At 47.0% G+C, this 17132-nt stretch overlaps 1 protein-coding gene across 2 annotated transcripts; it reads right to left on the minus strand.

Moving 5' to 3' along the window:
* Positions 1-65: 65 nt before the first annotated feature.
* Positions 66-15348, minus strand: Mkrn2 (makorin ring finger protein 2). 2 transcript variants are annotated; one of them, XM_021165726.2, is made up of 8 exons: positions 15234-15348; positions 8164-8292; positions 7171-7352; positions 5976-6280; positions 4385-4599; positions 3268-3378; positions 624-768; positions 66-472 (listed from the first exon to the last, which is right to left on the minus strand). In XM_021165726.2, exons 1-8 carry the CDS (start codon positions 15257-15259, stop codon positions 335-337), a joined length of 1251 nt encoding a protein of 416 aa, XP_021021385.1. In that variant the 5' UTR covers positions 15260-15348; the 3' UTR covers positions 66-334. The 2 variants fall into 2 exon arrangements, with proteins under 2 accessions (XP_021021385.1, XP_085696274.1); XM_085840148.1 differs by lacking the exon at positions 15234-15348 and adding an exon at positions 14958-15139.
* Positions 15349-17132: the final 1784 nt, after the last annotated feature.

The following is a 17132-nucleotide window of genomic DNA, read 5'->3' on the forward strand; positions in this document are numbered from 1 at the left end:
AGATCTGCTGCTTTATGAGCAGCTGCAAGTTTACTGTTGCTTAAGGAAGAAAGTCACAAAAGAAAGATGGCAGTCAGGTTTCATTTAAAAGCACTCAATTAAAACAGCTGGACCACATAGCTGGTCCCTGAGAAAGGGGCTGGAGGTACAACTGAGAGCTCAACTCTAAATGTAGTGATTCCATGGACTTGGTGATCTCCCTTCCCTTCCCAAGGGGACTCACTACTGCACTCACATCCCAGTACCATGTCACCTCGGGTCGGTGACAAATGCGTCCGCACCATGCCTTGGAAAGTTGACTGCAGAGCCAAAAGAAGGCGTCAGTGAGCACTGACTAGGGTTCTGATGATTCTACTCCAGAAAGGTGCATGAAGAGGTCTCCTAGCTCTGTCACATCTACATCGTCATTGCTGGGGACTTGCCGGGTTTCTCGGTTCTCGATAAAATCCCAAAGCCGAACTGAGTTAAAGAACTGCAAAAACAGCCAACAAACACCCCTGGGTCAATGGAGATAGCAGCAGACGCTGAGTGCCAGCTTGTGTTTTGCTTATGCTGAGTCCTGCTCTGCTGCCAAAGCTACTAGGAGCCTGGACAGTAAGCACCCAGGAATCCCTACAGCTTACCCTCACAGTGCCTTCAGAGCTTAGCTGCTTCCGAGGTTTCTCTGGCTCTGCCAGCCGCCCATCAGGGTAAGCATGACGGTAAAGGCACTTGCTTCCAAAGGGGCAGGTCCCCTTGCCTTGTTCAAAGTATTTGCATGCCTTTTTCCTGAAAAACACAAAATCTGAGGCTGATGGAAAAATGGAATTAAGCGTGACTACTACTGTGTTCTCCTTTTCCACTGGGGAAGCCTTGCTGGGAGAAGTGAGGTGGCCTGGTGACCTCACATTGGTATTCTGATTCTCAAGCTGCTGGGATGCACTGTGTGGGATGCCGCAGTGCTTAGAAGCAGGGTGCCCCACCCCCACCCCATCACTGAGCTCCAGTGCTGCACTAGGGCTGAGTGAGGCTTGGATAACTCCAGCATGCTGAGGTCTGAAGCTGGTTCACTTGCTCTGCTCAGGTCTCCAAAGCAAGTGAGTTAGTTTCCTTTCCTCTTGGTCAGGAATCCTGTCAGCCTGGGAAAGCAGGTCTTAGCAGATACCTTCTGCTGTTTAGAACCTAGCTTAACTCTTTTTTTCTTATGGTCTGGACAGTAAACTCTCAGCTCTCCAAGGGGTGCTGAACTGCCTTCTCATTGGGTATGGTGGCACAGACCTTGGAAAGCAGAGACAGGAAGGTCCCCCAGTTTGAGGCTAGTCTAGTCTACAGATACTCCAGCCAGGGCTATAAAGCAAGACCCTGTATCAAAAACAAACCTTGTCTTCCCTCCTCTTTCTCCTCCAGTTTGGCTACCTCACTTGGTGTTCTCAGCTCTTACATTCATCTAATCTACAGACAAACCAAACACCAAACCCACCTGACCCTCCAGTGCCACTGTCCCGTTAGCAGGGCAGTATGCATGGCTGCCTGGCTGCTAGTCATGCCTTCCTTGACATCCTCGCATCACACTAGTAGGTCTCCAACCTCTTCAAAGGACCACAGTGGAACTGCTGCTGTCTAGCCCACAAGGATACAACTTCCTTCTTGCATCCAAGGTGTACTCGAGTACTTTGTCAGTTCTGGCCTGGGTTACTGACGAAGTCTGCCACCATACTGTCCCATCACCTTTGATGGGAGATGACCTCACTCCTTTCTCCTTTCCCGGGTGGTGCCTGGCACAAACCCTGTGTCTGGAGACTGCCCAAGAACATTCACCAGAGGGATGCTCAGCCAGGCAACATCAACAACAGTGAAACAATGTCAAACTTCAGCCCAGCACCTTTCTAAGCCCAACCAGTTCTGTCTGGAAGCATCTGCCCTCTCGTGGGTGGACATAATCACATGACAGGAGAAAAAAATGTGTAAATATCAAGCCACAGAATCTAGATAAATATGAGAACTTCCAAAATAAATAATTGGGGAGGGGTGCACTTTAAAAAAAATGTATTTTGGCCAGGCATGGTCATGCAGGCCTTTTACTCCAGTACTTGGGTGACACAGACAGGTGGATCTTTTGACTTGTAGGCCAGCCTAGTCTATGTAGCAAGTTCCAGGCCAGCCAGCACTACACAGTGAGATCCTGTCTTAATAAAAACAATGACATAAAAGGAAAAAATTTTAAATGGCAAATCTGATGTTGCCTTGAGGGTTTTGTAATAATGTAAATATAACATATGTATTATTCCCAATACAAATGATGGTGATGACAGAGGACACAGAGAAGACAGTGGGATAGTCTGTGGAAAATTCCTACAAAAATAGTTCTTTTAAAAAGATGCCAGTGGCTGGAGAGATGCCTCAGTGGGTAAGAACACTGACTACTCTTCTGAAGGTCCTGAGTTCAAATCCCAGGAAACATGGTGGCTCGTAACCATCTGTAATGAGATCTGACACTGGTACGTCTGAAGTCAGCTATAGTGTACTTATGTATAATAATAATAATAACAATAATAATAATAATAATAAAAATAAACAAATCTTTGGGCCAGAGCAAGCACAGACTGAGCGAACGGAGTTGACTGGAGTGAGTAGAGATCCCAAAAATTCAATTCCCAACAACCACATGAAGGCTCACAACCATCTGTACAGTTACAGTGTACTCACATACATAAAATAAATAAATCTAAAAAAAAAAAAAAAAAGGTGGCAGGTGTGGTTGTGCATGCCTGTAATCCCAGCAGCATGAGGGTGACTGGGCAGCAAGCTGAGGCCAGACAAGGCAACAGAGTGTCATGACAAGCATCTGGGGGTTGGTTCTCATCTTCCACCTCATCTGAGGCAGGCTCTTTGCCTTATTCACCTTACTGGTCGTTACTTTCCTTTCCTAAGTGTGAGTTGTATTGAGGCTGACACTGTCAGCTTCTTTGGGCCTTGCAATGGACAGGTTGTGCGACGGCAGATCCTCAGTAGTACTTGTTAAATGCATGGGCAATCAGAGATGGAAAGACAACCTTGGCACATAGGCGTAGGCTCATCTTAGAACTCAACTGCTTCCTCAAGGCCTCACTCACTGAGCTCTGTAGCCCAAAGCCCAGGAAAAATGCCTGGCGGGAGCAAGAAGCTCTGAGATCCATCTACCAGGTCCATATTCTTGGGAAACCTGAAGGTGACAGAGGCTCAAACCATACCCAGCCATGTAGGTATGATTTCATAAGGTATTTCCCCTTATGAAATCAAGTCACTTACCCCATTCCCTGTTTGAAAGCTTCAATTAATTCATTCTTTTTATTCTGATCTTCTACCCAATACACACTTGGAATTACAAACTCTGATATCACACGGCACTCTGGACAAGACCTGAAAAGACAACAAAACCAATAGGTCAGTAAGGAGAAACACGCCATGAATCCTCTGCACACACCACTGCAAACATTGGTGCTCAAACACATGGCCAAAGACACAATTACCATCGTCTAAGAGCAGCTCCTGTAAGAAACAGAGTCCTGAGTATTCACCCAGGACAGCCAATAAACACACAAAACAATGCTCATTATCTTCAGGGACTATGGAAGGCAAGATGACAGCTCAGATTAGAAATAAAGCCAAGTACAAGAAGCTGGATCTGCAGGTAAGAGTGAGATATGGTGTGAGCACTTTGGGGGAACAATGTGTTGCTGTTCGGTTAGAGGCCAAGCAACTGTGACCACTGCTGGGGTCTAGTCTTGTGTCTGAGTGCCCACTAGCTGTTCTCAGAGAAAAAAGGCAGTAACTGCTGAGCGTGCTCGTCAGGGGTGGCCCTGGAACATTTGCTGAGGGAAAAGGGTGTGCATGAGGACAAGCAGAGTAAGGTTTCTGTAGAGAAAGAGCTTGGCTGGAGACCACATGACAGAAGACAAGGGTGGGTGGGTGGCAGTGCAGGCTTCGGGGACGGTGAAGTTTCTAAAACTAGACTGCATGTCAGCTGAGCAACTCTGCAAAGCACTGGATGCCATAGAACTGTGCTCTTTTCTCTATGAAACTGCTGCACATAGGCAAGTCCCCCAACAATGTGCACAAGGGAGTGGGAAGTGCATAGGAGCCTTTCTCCAAGGGAGCCTCAGCCCCTTTATTAAGGTGAAAACACCTGAAGAACCAAAGGTTACAAGGCAGCTAGCCTAAGGTAGACACGACAACTGTCCATGAGGGCTGCAAAACAGAACCCAGCAACACCACCTGACGATGTGCAGCAGAGTTCCCAGTATGTAGAGATCAGAGAGGCTGGTCACTAAGACAGGCAGATGGACTCAGGATGATCTGTACAGGCTCTGTACACAGCTGGGGGCCTGGGCTCCAGAGGGTAGCAGAGAAGCCCAGCTGCACTCACTTTATGATTGGGTTTTCAAACTGCTTGGCACATCTCCATTGCCGGATGCAGGACAGGCAGTAGGTGTGGCTGCAGTTGGAGAGAATGCCAAACCTCCTTTCAGAAGCAGATGCTTTCTCCAGGATCACCTCCATGCAGATGCTGCACACTTTGTCCTGGCTCGCCTGGAAGGCAAAAGCCTTTTCCATCTCATGTTCAAAAGTCGACATACACATCTGAGAATGACAGGAAGGGAAGTCTTAGGTTCTCTTTGGCCAAGATCCCAGGAGTTGCAGCCACACAGTCACAGAAGCTACTAGAAGCTGTGTGTATAGTCCCTGGATTCAGGACACACAGATCTGACCACAAAGTAGACCTCAAGCCACCTTGTCCTTGTTCTAAATTCCCTAGTAAGATACGGTCACCTCCAGCTTACCAGCCATGGATTTCTGCACACTGAGGTTACTGTGGAGGTTGTAGCATTCACACATACCGGGTCACAGGGCTTGGGCTCTTCTGCATGTCATGCCTATCCCATGCCACATCAATACAGTAAACACTGAGCTGAGTGAACTCAAAAAAACCAGGCAGATGAGGAGATCCAGGCCCTGCTGAGTCGAGTGCACAGCACAGCGCTCTGCGTGTGGATAGCGCGGACCCAGAGACCAGGGATATTCATCACCTTCCAGGACTTGGCTCTTAAAAGAGTCCATGGTAAAAGGGCTAGAGGAATGGTGGACAGTTAAGAGCTCTTGTTGCTCTTCTAAAGGAGATGAGTTTTAGTCTCAGCACCCTCATCAACTGCCTGTAATGCTAGGCCAAGGTTTCTACATTTTCTTCTCACCTCTATAGGTACTCACCTGCGCGCGCACACATGCATACACATTTAGTTATAATTAGATAGATTGATAGGTAATAATATTAAGGAAAGTCCATAATAAAGGATTTTCAAAGTTTCCAAACATTGACTGCTGTATCCTAACTACAGAGACATGTAAACCTAGGGAAGAAAGATGTGTGTAAGAGGGCTGTGTGTGTGTGTGTGTGTGTGTGTGTGTGTGTGTGTGGTGTGCTCACACATAAATGAGGTTCTTATAGAAGTAGGAAGAGGATGCTGGGCTCTGGGGCTGGAGTTATAGGACGCTGCACAAAACAGCTATTTTTTGTTGTTTCTTTGATTTTTTTGTTATTTCTTTGGTTTTTTGTTTGTTTTGTTTTTTGGTTTGAGACAGGGCTTCTCTGTGTAGTCTTGGTTGCCCTGAAACTCACTCTGTAGACCAGGCTGGCCTTGAACTCAGATATCCACCTGCCTCTGCCTCCTGAGTGCTGGGATCAAAGATGTGTGCCACCACTGCCAGGCTCAGCAAGTGCTCTTAACTGGTGAGCCATCTTTCCAGCCCTGAACTTTGCATTTCTAATACTTCTTATTCTTCTTTGTTCTCAATAATCAAAAATGGCAACAGGAAAAGAACTTAAAACCAGAATAAAAACAAGCCAAGAATGTAACACAGGAATTTCTGGCAGAAAGATGTCTGTGAGACTCCTGAATGACTCCGTCCTGTGGTTCATTCAGGTTTCTTCAAATGATTTCATGCCAAGGTTTTCAAGTTACCTTCTCGTGAGCTTTCCTTTGTTCTGGGTCAAAGGGGTGGAGGACTTGAAGCCTGCAGATATCACACATGTCCCCATGCAGGTAGACACAGGCATCTCCGAAGCGGCACTCCCCAGCGGCAGCATAGGGGCACAACTGCGGCTCATTGCTGTAGGAGCTGCTGGCCTCCAAGTCATCCAGGCCAGTCCTGATGGCATCTAGGTAGGAATGGGGCTTCATCTCTGGGCTGGTCTGAGGGTTACTGCAGCCACCTGGATTATTCACTTTGCTTGGAGGAGTCTTGTCTTCAGCCAGACCAGTGAGATCTCAACACAAAATACACACATACAAATGAGATCTCAACACAAAATACACACACACACACAGGAACATGCTTGACCTGTCCTATCAACTAACAGCCCACACTAGGAATAGCTAGTAAAAAGCAGGCCCAAGAGCAACAACAGTACAGAGGCTGGAGGGTGGCCCAGGCAGTAGAACATGCGTGAACAGCAAAAGAAAATGTAGTCTTTTTATACAGAATACAAGATGGCAACATACAGACCACTTAATGCTAAAACCACCTCAAAACATGAAGGAACAAGAAGAACAGAACACAGGGGCTCCTTTGTAAATGCAAAAATCCTGAGACCTGAAGTCAGTGGGATTTTGCCCTGTCACACACTGCTGATATTGTCAGAGATGACCCACTGCATCAAGCTGATGATGTGTTTGCTAGGAGTAGAATGTGTCTATTCCAGGGGGATAACTCCAAGAACTAGGAAACTTCCCAGCGCGGCCCAGCAGCTCAAAAGCCTTTACCATTTGATGCCTTTTTTCTCTCAAACCTGCTATGGGCCCAGACCTCGTCCTTATGCTATGTCTGAAGATGCTCTTGAAACCCCCAAAGTAGTCACTACCAGGTCACAGCACCAAACAAGAAAGTGACACATGCCCACCATTAAAACACCCAGCTAGAAATGAATAGTCGGTGACTCCTCTGAAGAGGCAACTTCATGTGACAAAAGACTCCTCTGATGCTTTGCTGGGCTCAAAGTGGAGCTCAGTCAAGCTGTGGAGATACACCTTTGGCTCTGCAGCCTGTTTTCAGATCAACTCTAGGCTCCTTGGAGTGTCAGGAGTGTCGTGAGAAGGAGGCCTGAGAGCAGCACAGCACTAAGCTACCCAGAGGCAGCAAAGGCTGCACTTCACTCACTGCGGTCTCTGAGCACCAGTGTCTTCTTCTCCCGTTTTCCAGGTTCTTTCGAATGTGTCCTCATAACAGATGTGGCAATGTCGGGAGAAGGGTGAGGACTATGCAGGCCTGAGGAGGGCGAAGGGTTGGGTGCAGGGCCCACAGCTCCACCTGCTGCAGCTGGGGGCTTTGTATGATCATATCTGAACAAAACATAACATGTGTCATGGCCATGCAAGCCCTAACACCTGCACCCTCCCCTCCCCTGCACTCCTAGCCACCAACAGCTGAACTCACTAAGGTGGGCAAGGACCTGTTTCTGTACTCTCAACTGAAAGGGGCTATTGGGGCCATGTGTCCTGCTACCTATACCCACACCTGTGTCCCAGTACGACTGACAGAAACCCATCTACTGCCAAGGAAAGCCCTTGACACCTGTGCTACCATGACAGGCCCCTTGGTAGGAATCCTCAGGACACACTGATTGGGGTGGGTGTATGAACAGGTGACCCACTCAAACTCTACAACTCTGCCAGACAGTGAGGACCAGATGGGCTCTGCTCACCAAAGCATGAAGCACCTCACAGTTGTCTAGCCTGGAGCAACAGAGCTCTGTGTGCATGAATGTCATAGCATCCACGCCACAAGTCACCTGAGCATGAACCAGAAATGGCTTTCAAACCAATGGCATATCACCGTGTGACACACAAAACCAGTGAGAGTATGGTCTTGTAGCAGTGGGACAGTCTAGGGTGTGCTATACAGGGTTTAAAGGTCAGACACAAATTATTAATATTCTAAATACAATTTTAAGTTAAAATCTCCCCACATCAAGGCCCATGATCAGGTAGGCATATGGCATACAGCTGTATTCCCACCATTGGAGATGGGGACAGGAGACCAGAATTTAAAGCCAGCCTTGGCTACATATAAAGTTTGAAGTCAGCCTAGGCGGCATAAAACCCTGTCAACAAAACCAAACAGCTCCAGTAACCACAGTCGTGGCAGCCTTGCCTGCAGCGTGCACCATAGGCGCAGTAGCCCTTCTGGTAGTATTTGCAGATGGTGGACGGCTTGCTGTTCGCCAAGTCATGTGAGAACAGGCACTGGCTGCCTTCTCGACATACGCCATGCATAAAATACCTGAGAAGCCAAATACAGGAGAGCTGAGTTATGCCTTGGAGGACTCTCGAGCACTACACACCAAGCGCCCACAGTGCACTCATTTTCCTAAGATCAGCTTTGTAGAAAAATTATCTCAAAAGTTTCTATCTTGAGGGGTTAAGAGCACTTGCGGCTTTTGCAAAGGACCCAGACTCTTATTTCCAGCCTCTATAGCACAACTAACCACCATCTTCAACTCCAGTCTCAGGGGGATCTGATGCCCTCTTCCGGCCTCTTTAATCACTGCGTGCATGTGGTGCAAAGACATACATGCAAGTATACATTCATACACATAAAATGTTCTTCAAAACCCTTCTATGGAGAAGCTCTTGATTTATGTTAAATATGTAAGATATCAGTTTTATAACTGGAAAAACATGTCAGGAAAGAAAACCCGCCTCCCCATTCTCCTGGAGCTGTCAAAAAAGATGACCGAGAAAGTCCCAGGCTCAGCCAAGTCCCCAAAGCCCTCTTCCCCATCCTTGCTGTCTCACCTGTCCATGAAGACAACACATACTGCCTCACAATGCTGCTGTACTGATCCCCAAAGAAGACAGTGGCATTGGAAGCCACGAGTGATGCTGGGCACGGTGGCATAGACCTGAAATCCTAGCACTCTTAGGAGACTGGGGATTTAGCTCTATTGGTAGGGTGCTTGCCTAGCATGTGCTAAGCCATGAATCCTACTCCTAGCACAGAATAAAGCAGATGTGGCAATGCATGCCTATAATCCAAGCACTAGGAGATAAGAGCCAGAAGGATCAGAAATTCAAGGTCATCCTTAGACGCCTAACAAATCTGAAGCTAGACTGCACATGACACCTAGGCTTAAAAAACAAACAAAAAACCAAGGCCAGCCAGGGATACACAGAGAGCCTTCGTCTCAAAAAAAAAAAAAAAAAAAAAAAAAAAAAGAAAAAGAAAAGGAAAAAATGCACAAACCTCATAAAATGTATGTACATATCATGGGATATTATTCAGTCTTAAAAAGGAAAACATTTCCAACTCATGACATGAATGAGCCTTAAGGACATCGTGCCAACAGATTCATGTAAGGCACTCTGAACAGTTAAAAATTCACAGAAGCAGAAAGCAGAGGGACTGTTGGCAGTTAAGGGGGAAGACTGTGGGGTGCCGCATATGTTTTTGTCTAACAGGTAGAGCTCCAGGGATTGCTTACATGACTGTGAATGGACTGTAACACAGGTGCCCTGGTAAACCTACGCTATGAGATTCCCATTATCCAGTATCCTCCTGGGCTTCTACTCTTACAATGAACATCATGACCAAAGCACTGTGAGTTAGAAAGGGTCTAGTTCAGCTTTCAATTCCCAGGTCGCAGTCCATTACTGAGGGAACTCAAGGCTGCTGACTGGTTTGCTCAGCCCAGTGAGCTGGATTCTCCCTCCCACACCAATTACTAATCAAGAAAAAGCAGTAACAGGCTTGCCTTCAGGTCAAGCTGGTGGAAGCATTCTCAACACTTCTCTTCCCATACAACTCTTAGCTTGTACTGACAACAAACTAACTAGTACACACAACATTCTTTTTTTTTTTTTTAAGTCATATACAGGATCTCATTTTGGTTAAAAATATCATAAATATAAACTAGTGAGCTAAGAGTGGTGATCCACCCAAGTATTTAACTGTCTAGGATAAGGGACAATGGGAGAGGGAAAAGAGGGTGGAAGGTAGACTGGGATAAGCTCAATACATATGCAAAGGGCAAAAGCTCTCAAAGCTGTTGATGCTGACCGCAGGCTGCCAGAACCCAGGCATTTGACATTTTTCTTTTTACAGCATCTGCCCTTCCCAGTGTTTCTACTGTGAACATATTATATAACTGCCTTTGTAGTAACAGAAGGCTGACATCACTTTTAAATGAGTGGGTGCAGTGTGAACTGCTCGGCTCAGCGCAGCTTTATTCAGGCTCCCCAGAGTGCAGCTCTTACTAAGGCCTATGAAGGACAAGACAAGTGGTCTTAGTCACACTGATGGATCTTCCAAGTGAAGGCTGAATGCTGGGGAAGCAAAGAGACAGGAGACACAGACAGAGCTGAGGGAGGGCAGCATGGTAAGTGGAGACTGGAAGGTAGCTCTGTGTGGGGTGAGGTGGGGGCAGGCCTGCTGGGAGCCTCGACTGGAATCACACTACCAGAGCTCGCCAGGTCACCTGGTCAGCAGCTGGAACACTGCTGGCATGCTCAAAATGAGGTGCCCGGGAAGCTGAGAGGCACATGCTTAGGCCAGGATTTCTGGAGACTGCAGAACACTCCCTACTGTGGTACAGTCAGCCTGCAGGGACACACTGCAGGGACACACTGCAGGGAGAGGGGGCCTGCAGAAGGTAAAACAGCCCCTTTACAAAAGGCTCAGAAATGCTTTTCCAGTACAGCTTTATTGGAGCGGATATTTTTAAACTTATTTAAGAACGTAGCAGGCACTTGAGATGCTGAAGCCATAAGCCAAATGCCAGACTAGCTACATACAACAACTTGTAGAAAAAAGGAACACACACACACACAGAGGAATAAAATTTCCCTCATCAGGCAAAGTGGACCAGCAGACTGGACCCTGAGCCAGCCAACTGTGTTGCTACTGGCCTGCCTAGTTTACCTTGCCCCGCTCCCTTGTGGTAAAGAACGCTGTGAAAGTAGGCTTTTGGGTACAGCCTCTTCACATTCCATTGAACAAATACAATGTGAGGCACACATGAAATGAGATCACATAAAGGGTTAACAGTGGCCATGAATGAGCTGACTCACCAGCTGATTCCAGAGAGCCATGACCTACAACTTGCCCTGTCCAAGCTACACAAGATGACTCCTTAGAACCTACCTGCCTCTTCTTCCTCTCAGTCCCAAAACTCAAAGACTGGATCACTGAGCACATCCACATTGACACTGTTGGCAAAAGCAAGGCCCTACTCCTTGGAGAGCTGGCCCTGTGGTTAAATCAGCAAGGCAAAAGCAAAGCACAGTCCAGCACCTGGCCTTTTCCACGACAGCAAGTAGACCAGAGTACAGTGTCCATAACATTCACGACAGAGTGGGCAGGCTGCTGAAGATGCCCACCTCCTGCTTAGCTTATGGAGCAAGCCTGCATCTTTGCCTTGCACATCCATGAAAGCAGAAGAGCTGGCCAGGCCCACCTATCAACTTCCTTCCCCTGAGTCTCACCGTCAAGATGGGAAATGGAAAGTTCTGAACTTCCAGGAGTCACCCACGTGTCCCAGGAGACACTTTCCAAGCCCAACATGGTTTGTAGCTTGCTAGGAGGCTAGAGGGAGTGTTGACGACGAACCCCAGGGAGAGCCCACAGCGTTCAGAGGCCTTGGGCTTGCTTCTCAGCAGATAGGGATAGGGGTGGAGAGAGCAAGTAAGACCATGGAAAGAAGCCACCACAGCAAGTCCAAGACCTCTGAGCTGGCCTAAGAACATCCTCTGGCTTCTAGAAGCTGATGGTATAGTCAGAGTTTCTCTAATGGTAAAAACAGCTCACAGTGCCTCAGTTGTACCATTATGGTTCACACAAAAGCTGTTTCCTCTTGAGTCTGGAAGGTGGGTCACCGGCAGAAGCTGCACTGGTCCCATCCTGTACCCCACCTGATACCTCAGGTGAGGAAAGTGCTGTGTGCTTCTCCACAGAAGGGACCACCCTCTGGACTCCTGTTCTCCCTCACCTGGCTGTGTACTGCTGCTAAGCTAGTGTAACAGCCTTGGCCTGCAGTCTAGCTGTATGCTAAACATCATGAATCTATCTAGCCAGTCTCCAGGTGTGAATGTAGTTGGCCCTGGGACTCCTCCAGACAAGAAGATATTCCATATCTAAACAATTGGGCAATTCTTTTTTATTTTCTGACTCAAAAAGTTTTTTAATATATCATCTCAACTGACCCTGAACTCCAGGACTTAACTGATTCTATTGACTCCCCTGCCTCAGATTCAAGTGGCTGAGAGCACAGGCCCACCACCACACCAGGCTTGGTAATTCTTTGAGAAATGCCCCTCAAGACTCAAGGATTTCTTCATTTAGACTTGGATTCTGGAACAAGATCTATAGGCCAGGCTGGCCTTTAACTCAGAGTTCCACCTGCTTCTGCCTCCTGAGTGCTGGAATCAAAGGTGTATACCGCCACCACCTGGCCATAAATATTATGTTTTAAAGAAATATTTTATCACCTCAAAATATTTTGTGATTTCAACATACATGGAATTAAGACTCACAGTTTAGGCTGGGCAGTGGTGGCACACACCTTTAATCCCAGCACTTGGGAGGCAGAGGCAGGCGGATCTCTGAGTTCGAGGCCAGCCTGGTCTACAGAGTGAGTTCCAGGACAGCCAGGGTTACACAGAGAAACCCTGTCTTGAAAAACAACAACAAAAAAGACTCACAGTTTAAGAAACTGGGTCCTAAACCCACAAACAAATCAGTCCTTGAGCATTTTCTATTAAGTTTTCACTGTCAGGGACAAGGCTTTTGTAAATGAAATGAGAAATCATACTCTCTCACCACAAACACAAACCTACTGATATTGCAATTTTCCCACTTAAATACTTTGTATTTAGCAGAGCCTGACTCCTTCACAGCTTAAAAAAAAAAAAAAAGTGTGTGTGTCTATGTGTTACCTGTGGCTATGTCTTTGCACTGTGTACACGTGTGATGCCTGAAGAGGCAGAACCCTGTCAGACCCCCTAGAACTGGAGTTACACATGGCTATGAGCCACTATACCAATGCTAGAATTGAACCTGGTCTCTCTGTAGGAGTAGTCAGCATCCTTAACTCTCCAGTCCCATCCTTCATACCCTTTTGCAAGGAAACTTCCTTTTCATACATTTTTGTGAGAATGAGAACATGTGAAAACTCTGAAACGTCCTTCAGTTGATCACGGGGTCTAAGACTCAATGCTAGCTTCACATCCGTGTCACTCTGACGCTAACCTAACCTTAGGGAAAACCTGACAATACCAAGGTCCTTTCACTGTGGAAGATGTTCATAGGGTTGACAGATCTCAAGGTTGTGATGGATGCTACTGACTGCAGATCACTGGGGAGACAAATCTCCTGTCATGACTGTGAGGGAGAGGTGGGAAGACCCATCCTGAGTGTGGAAGTGTCGATCCTTAGGCTGGGGCCCAAGACTGAATAAAAAGGGAAGGGTGCACTCAAGCATTACATGAAGGTTTTGTAGACACTCGTCTTAGGAAAGCCTTTAAGTGGTAGAACTAAAAAGCACCTAGGAGTTGGGCAGTGGTGGCACACGCCTTTAATCCCAGCACTCGGGAGGCAGAGGCAGGCGGATTTCTGAGTTCAAACAACCAAACTGTAAAGAAGCAGAGTTTCAAGGTTATTTTCTAAGTAGCTGGAGTCTGCTTTAAAGGCCACTGTGATAGGAGCACTTCCTCCTGCAGAGGGAAGGCAGTAATCACCCGTACACTCACCCTCAACAAAGACGTTCTAGTAGCAATGACCTGCGAGCACTGTTACAGGACTGTCGAAAAGTGCCCATTGCTGTGATAAATCACCAGGACCTAAAGCGACTCTGGGAGGAGAGCTTAGACTTGTGGGTATCTTCTACTTAAGTGTCTTACTCCATCACTATGGGAGGCCAGTGCAGGACTCCAGGCAGGAGCTAATGCAGAGGCAAGGAGAGTGCTGTTGACTGGCTTAATCCTCTTGGCTTGTTCAGCCTTTCTTACTGCACCCAGAACCACTAGCCCAGAGGTGGCACCACCCACAGTAAGATGGGTCCTCCCACATCAGTTATCAACCAAGAGGTTCCCGCTTCCCAAATGACACTGTCTCATGTCAATTTTGTCAAGTTAACACAAAACCAGCACATGCATACACATACACACATACATACACACACACACACAAACTGCACTTTGCTGATTACTATTTAACATAAACCACCTGGGACCTTGGTACATGGTCCAACCCTTAATATCTTAATTCGAGCAGAACTCTTCATAAAGGTATTAGTTCTAGGAGTCTGAACTAATGAGAAATAACAAGGTCATTAAATGCTTACCACATATCCAAACTATACCTCAATTTCTTAATTTACTGAAACCAACTAAAATCTGTATAAGCCGAGGCTCCTTTAATCCAAAAAGCCTGGGCTCCGGAGAGTCTTTAATTTTTTTGTATTTTACAGTATTTCCATGTACATAAGGTCTTGGGGATAGTACAAGAGTCTAAACACAGAATTCATCATTTCATATATGCTTATACACATACCCTGAAAAAGTTCTCTGTGTAGCCTTTGCTGTCCTGGACTCCCTCTGTAGACCAAGCTCGCTTCAACTCACAGAGATCCACCTGCCTCTGCCTCCCAGTGCTGGGATTAAAGGCGTGCGCCACCACCACCCGCCTTCTATTTAGCTATTTTAAGAGTACTGGATTTTGGAGCCTTTCGAAATTTGGGTTTCCACAGACGGGATTCTCACAAGCTGCACCTCCTGAGCATGCAAACTCACAGGACTAGACCCCAATGACAGCCACAAGCTCGTCACCAAGTTAGGACGTTGCTACTCAACCCAACTATTTTTGTTTCAAAATAGTAGTCACGGAATAGTTTTCTGCTTTTCCATTTCGTCTAACAAGCCGCCTTTCTGCCCTTAAATGGGTGTCGCTTTTACCTCTCTAGGTGGCCTCGGTTTCCTGCATCGCGAAATGGGACTCTCCGCTCAGTGGTGATGCTGGAGAAGAAATGCGACCGCCCCGTATGTCCCCGCAATCGCCCTCGCTCACTCTCTGCAAGCCGCGGTTGCAGCAGCTCTTGCGGCTCTAGCCTCTACGCGGCCTTCCTGCGCGTTATCCCCGCTGTCCGCCCCCCGCCACCGCCCGCCTCGGCCCCTCGCCTCCCTCCCTGGCCGGCCCACAGCGCCCAAGGCCCAGCGGGGACGCGCACTCACCTGCAGGTGACCTGCTTGGTGCTCATGGCGGCGGGGCCACGGGCTGGAGTCGCACTGAAACCTCAGAGCCGCCAGCGCCGTGGCCCAGCCCGGCCCCGCCCCGCCCTTCCCCGCCCCGCCCCGCCCCGCGCGCGCGCGGAGTCGCGTCACTTCTGCGCGCGCCACCCTCGCTCGTGCGCTACTTCTAAGGTGCCGCCCGGAAACCTAACCACCATCACAATGGGTTCCGCCAGGGCGTGGAGCCGGAAGGTCCCGACTCCTTAGTATTCCGGGTCCCAACTTTCTGAGACTAAGGGTCTGAGCATGTCTAGCATACTGAATTTACCAATCATCTGCGAGGCCCTTACTTCTAGGGTTCGGCCCCCATCTCTCAAGGCAGTTTTTTAAGATGATGATGATGATGATTGATGATGTTAATGATAATGATACAAGTAGTTTTACTATTTATCTTTATTTTATGATATGAGTGTTTTTGCCTGCATGTGTGGATGTACACCAAGTGGCATGCAGTGCTGGTGCAAGCCAGAAGAGGGAGTTAGATCACCTGAAACTGGAGTTGCAGACGATTGTGAGTTACCACAAGTTACTGAACCTTGGTCCCCAACTAAACAGCCAGTGCTCCTAACCACTGAGCCATCCTCTAGTAAGAATTATTTATTTATTTATTTATCTATCTATCTATCTATTTATTTATTTATTTTTGGATAACTTCATACATGTGTACAATGTATTTGATTATATCCACACCAAATATCCTCTCCCCGTACTGTTCTTTTTATGTAAATACATACATACATATATACATACATACATAGATACATACGTACATAACTCAAGGCAGGAATCTGGAGGCAGACACTGAAGCAGTATGTATGTATATATATATATATATATATATATATATATATATATATAATTTGGATTTTTGCAAACTACAGCTGTGTTATCAGCTTTGAAAAAGTGTCTCCTGGTTTATTGTGTTGAGTTGGCATTGTATAGAAATGAACAGCAGGGGGCTGGAGAGATGGCTCAGCGGTTAAGAGCACAGAACTGCTCTTCTGAAGATCCTGAGTTCAATTCCCAGCAACCACATGGTGGCTCACAACCAGCCCAAATGAGAAGATCATGTGTGGATCCCAGGCATTGAAACAGAAGCTGTAACATTGGCACGTTGCCTCAAGATATTTGCTATGCCAGAGCTGTGGGCGATCTGCTGAGGAAAGCTGCTAAAAAGCAGTAGAACCAGACTAGGAGAAAGTTTGTTACTGTCAACAAAGATGAAAAAGGTGTTGGAGATCTGAAGACTGCTTTGACACCAGCCATGGAGATGCAGAGTTTGGAGTTTGCCCAGTTGGTTTCCAGTCTTGCTTTGAAGATTAAAGTTAAGTGATTGGATGAATCTCAGAAGAGACTCTGAACTTTGGACTTTTAACATTATTGAGACAGCTATAGACTGTGGGGACCTTTGAAGTGGGATTAAATGTATTTTGAATTATGCTATGTTTAGGTATGGCCAGCCATAGACTCATATGTTTGAACAAGACAATGGGGGCCAGGGAGTGGAATGTGATGGTTTGTATATGCTTGGCCCAGGGAGTGGCACTATTAGAAGGTGTGGTCCTGTTAGATTAGGTGTGGCCTTGTCAAGGTGTGTCATGGTGGGTGTGTGATTTAAGACCCTCATCCTGGCTGCTTGGAAGCCAGTATTCTGTTAGCAGCCTTCAGATGAAGATGTAGAACTCTCAGGTCCTCCTGCACCATGCCTGACTGGATGCTGCCATGCTTCCACCTTGATGATAATGAACTGAACCTCTGAACCTGTAAGCCAGCCCCAATTAAATGTCCTTTATAAGAGTTGCCTTGGTCATGGTGTCTGTTCATACCAGTAAAACCCTAACT

The sequence above is a fragment of the Mus caroli genome, unplaced genomic scaffold (genome assembly GCF_978045245.1).
Source record: "Mus caroli unplaced genomic scaffold, Mus_caroli_1 scaffold_7, whole genome shotgun sequence".
Taxonomy (NCBI): domain Eukaryota; kingdom Metazoa; phylum Chordata; class Mammalia; order Rodentia; family Muridae; genus Mus; species Mus caroli.

Coding starts and splice junctions, on each gene's coding strand:
- Mkrn2 (XM_021165726.2), bottom strand. CDS start 15,259: ATGAGCACCAAGCAGGTCACCTGCAG. Junction 7,353..8,163: donor GCCTATGGTGCACGCTGCAG/GCAAGGCTGCCA, acceptor TGTTTTGTTCAG/ATATGATCATACAAAGCCCC. Junction 769..3,267: donor GCTTTCAAACAGGGAATGGG/GTAAGTGACTTG, acceptor TGTGTTTTTCAG/GAAAAAGGCATGCAAATACT.